The 3665-nt window shown below is 45.5% G+C and overlaps 1 protein-coding gene across 1 annotated transcript in view; it reads left to right on the forward strand.

Moving 5' to 3' along the window:
* The window catches only part of LOC104628700 (poly(rC)-binding protein 3-like), a 47731-nt gene extending 44457 nt beyond the window's left edge, over positions 1-3274 (forward strand). Inside the window, exons 11-12 of the mRNA XM_010297366.1 lie at positions 1412-1581; positions 2818-3274. Coding sequence (XP_010295668.1) covers positions 1412-1581; positions 2818-2914 — 267 coding nt within the window. The 3' untranslated portion in view covers positions 2915-3274. The remainder of the gene's footprint in view (positions 1-1411; positions 1582-2817) is intronic.
* Positions 3275-3665: the final 391 nt, after the last annotated feature.

A 3665-nucleotide genomic window follows, 5' to 3' on the forward strand; every position in this document is an offset into this window, starting at 1 on the left:
CGCGCGCAGCCACACACGTAGGTCCTTGGGATAAGGACGGAGAAGCTCAGCGAGCCCTCCTGTTTGAGCAGACGGGAAATCCTGTCTGTGTTTCCTGAAACCCCATCTTCTTCCCCCACGGGGCGGGGGGGGCGGAACCCCTTCTCTCGCACTCCTTCTGTTTCAGCCGCTCGGGTACCCGCTTTGGCTTTCTGCTCGTCACTGAGCCCGAAGCAAGGGTGCTGGCGCGGGGCGGGAGGTGTCCTTTTGGTAAACGGTCTGGGCAGCGCGAGTCTGTTTCCGGCAGGATACTGCAAATACTACAGTAACGGAGATGACGGTAGCGCGTCAGGGCCTGAAGCAATGGGAAGGTGGGAGGGGAAGGCAGCCTGCATCTTGGCACGTCCTTCTGCCAAGCTGGTAACGTCATCCCAGTGTCAACGGTAACTGCAGAGCGAAGTTTCCATTTTCTCCTGGTTCGGGGCATTGCTGAAGTACTTACTTAGCACCCATCCTTCCTTAACACAAAGCAGACGTCCCCCTCCTCACCCTTACAGAAGCCAAAACATCTCGGCTTCAGCTGCCTGCTTGGTGCCCAGTTGCTTTTGGGGGCTACCTGTGCCGGAGGAGCCATGCCCCGGTGCAGCTGCCAGCCTCCCCCGCCCCGGCTGCAGCAGTTACGTGTGCTGCTAAATGCTTTCTCGAGGTCTTGCACACAGCTTCCAAAAGCTTGTGACTCCACCAAGAGCATGTAAACAACCTTTAAAACACTGCTTATTGAAGAGAATACCGGTGCGATTTTACCCGAATAATTGAGGGGACCTAGGGACACCCCCCCCACCACCCCTCAGGCTCAGTTTTATTCACGAAATACGAGTTTTGGTAAGTTTCTGTAAAGGAACGCAGACACATTTCAGTCTCTCCCTACGCCTGCTTCTGCCTGCAGGTACAGAGCTGTAAATCCCACTGACTTTAGTAGCCAAGCGAGGACCACGTGTGCCCAGGGAGGTCTAGGACCAGCAGACGCCGTGATTTTGCACCGGAACGGTGCAAAGCCGCACGGCGGCAGCTTTGGGTGGTCGGCCTGACTTCCAGCTGCTGCTCCTGGCTTGCTGCTGCCACTGGCAAGTCAGGCTGGGCTGTGTTTTGTATTCGTCGGCACCGCGGCACGCTGTCATTTTCTGCCACGGAAGATGACAGCTAAATAACCTGATACTGAGTTGATAACCACGTCGCAGCGAAACTTGATGTAGAGACGTATGACCATAGAGCCAATAGACTGGGCTAGTTACTCCTTCCAAACAGCACAGCAAAAATCTTTTGTTTTGATACTGAGCTTTTCATAACCATGTTTTTAGCGATACTACAAATTGCAGTTAAGTGGGTTTTGCTTGTGTCTGTGGCACTAATCTCAGTCTTTGTCCCGCTCCAGTTAATAGGCTGCATTATTGGCAGACAAGGCAGTAAGATAAATGAAATCAGGCAGATGTCAGGAGCGCAGATCAAGATTGCTAATGCCACAGAAGGCTCCGCAGAACGACAAGTTACAATCACGGGATCCCCTGCAAACATCAGCTTAGCACAGTACCTCATTAATGCAAGGTAAGTTTGCTTTGTAAGTGATAAATGCTTCTGCGAGATTGCTCTGCCTGCTCTCCAGCAAATGTCTGTCCTGGATAGATCCAGCAAGTTGCTTTGCAGAGTTCATTTTGCATAGTATTGTTCAATTCCTAATGTTTTGTAAGGCCTGTATCATTAGAACCTCTGTTTGCTGTTGGTTTATATGGAAAGCAGCTTAATCCGGTGCAATTCCAGGTACATGCTGAATGACAAAAGCTCAAAAACCTGAATATTCACATTGGCATCCACCTAAAATATAGGCAGATAAATTAAATTACAGTCATAAATTCTTTAGAAGACAATACTTTTCACGGACCCATTTTACTGTCCTAAATGGCAAATATAGTGAAACAGATTGCAAACCAGATTTAATTTACTAGGTGAAAATTGCCACTCAGAGTTGATATTAAACTGACATTTGGTTGCTAAGGAGGCACGGGATTTATTTCTCAGAGACAGCATCACAAATTTGTAAAAAACACTCCCTAATGAGACCGGGTGAGACTATCGCCTTCTCCACTTCTCTGCCAGAATTAGTGAAAGCACTGGCTGTTTAGCTAAACCATTGCGACTGCTTAAGTCTCTATCAGTTTTGATATGATTATTTAGAAAAATATTAAAATTGATACCACCTTTACTCGCGATGATCCTGAGAAGGACGTGCAATGGATATAGTGCTGTCTCGTAGATCTACTTGTAAGTGGAAGACGGAGGCAATATATTGTGGGGAGGGGGAGTATCTATGTATTTTATTGCTGCTTTTTGTTTTCCTTTTCTCCCCCCCAAAAAAACCACTGTGATATGAATCAAGCTTTGTGTTTAACTATGTTTGCTCTTAGGGTAGTAGAAAGTATGTGATTTGTATGGAGGGCTGTGGTCATAGTAGGTCTACAGCTTCCTGTGGTCCAGCCCAGTTCTGTAGTGCCCCACTGCAAATGTCATAACGGAGGGGAAGGATGTTTGTGCAGCTCTGTGTTACAGCAGACAAAAATTACCTTTCATAATTCAGTTTGAAAGTAGTTTCCTAGGGAAAGCTATATTCAGGGGTGGCATTATGAAGCCTAAGATAAGCCGTTCCCAGAATCTGAAAACAACCTACAGATCTTTTGATTTATATTCTTTGTAGCAAATATAAGTCACTTCCATAAGCCCTGTAATCAAATAAAAATGTGTTCCCTCCTTTAACCCTTAAGGATATGTTCTTCTCTTGGTGTTCAGGGATTCCCCACACAACGAGACGAGAATAGACCCCTTCATTTTTAGTTGCACAAACACCATATGGCATGCATCTGGATCTCAGAAGATAACAAATTAAGATCTTCAAGACAGCTAAAGCATGCAAATAAAATAATGTACTTATTAACGGAGTTGCAGTGAGCTGCTCACCAGAGGCAGAAACTCTAGTGAACAAACCTCTGTGACTCACTTTAGAAAAGCCTGTGAACTCTCACACTTCTGTTTATTACTGTTTAATGATTCTTTCGATGGAATGGGATATATATGAGGTCTTTTAACATACTTTTGCAAAGAAGAAAACTTCTCAGCAGTCATATACCATGGATACTCTATCTATACCCTGTGAAACCAGAAACAAGATGCTTTCTTCCTGTTAAATTTCTAGATAGAAGTCATTTGTTACCATCATCTACAATAAACCATCATATATTATTATGTATCATGTGTTGAAACTGTATTTAGATGAAGTGACTTCATTTGTAAATGAAGACTCTTAAAGTAACGTGTAATAAATTAAGCTGTAAGGTACCATAGGACACTAAGGTGGCTTTTTCGTTTTAAACAGTGACACTGTTCCAGATTTCTCCTTTCACAAGAGAAATTCCTGTCCAGTTAGGTGCCACCGCAGCAGCAGTGCTAGTTCCCAGTCGCACTGGAGGGAAAACCGAGAAACTTTCTGGCAAGAGGGAGGTTTGCTTTAGCTGGCGTTAGGTGCTAGGGCAGGTTTTTGAGAGGCAGCTCTAGGCTACTGCTGCCTGTGCACACTGGGAGCCAATTTCAGTGTTTGTCGCATCCTAAACCTGCCACAAGTACCGCTGGTTCTTCTAAAG

Source organism: Phaethon lepturus, unplaced genomic scaffold (assembly GCF_000687285.1).
Source record: "Phaethon lepturus isolate BGI_N335 unplaced genomic scaffold, ASM68728v1 scaffold30271, whole genome shotgun sequence".
In the NCBI taxonomy this organism is placed as follows: Eukaryota; Metazoa; Chordata; class Aves; order Phaethontiformes; family Phaethontidae; genus Phaethon; species Phaethon lepturus.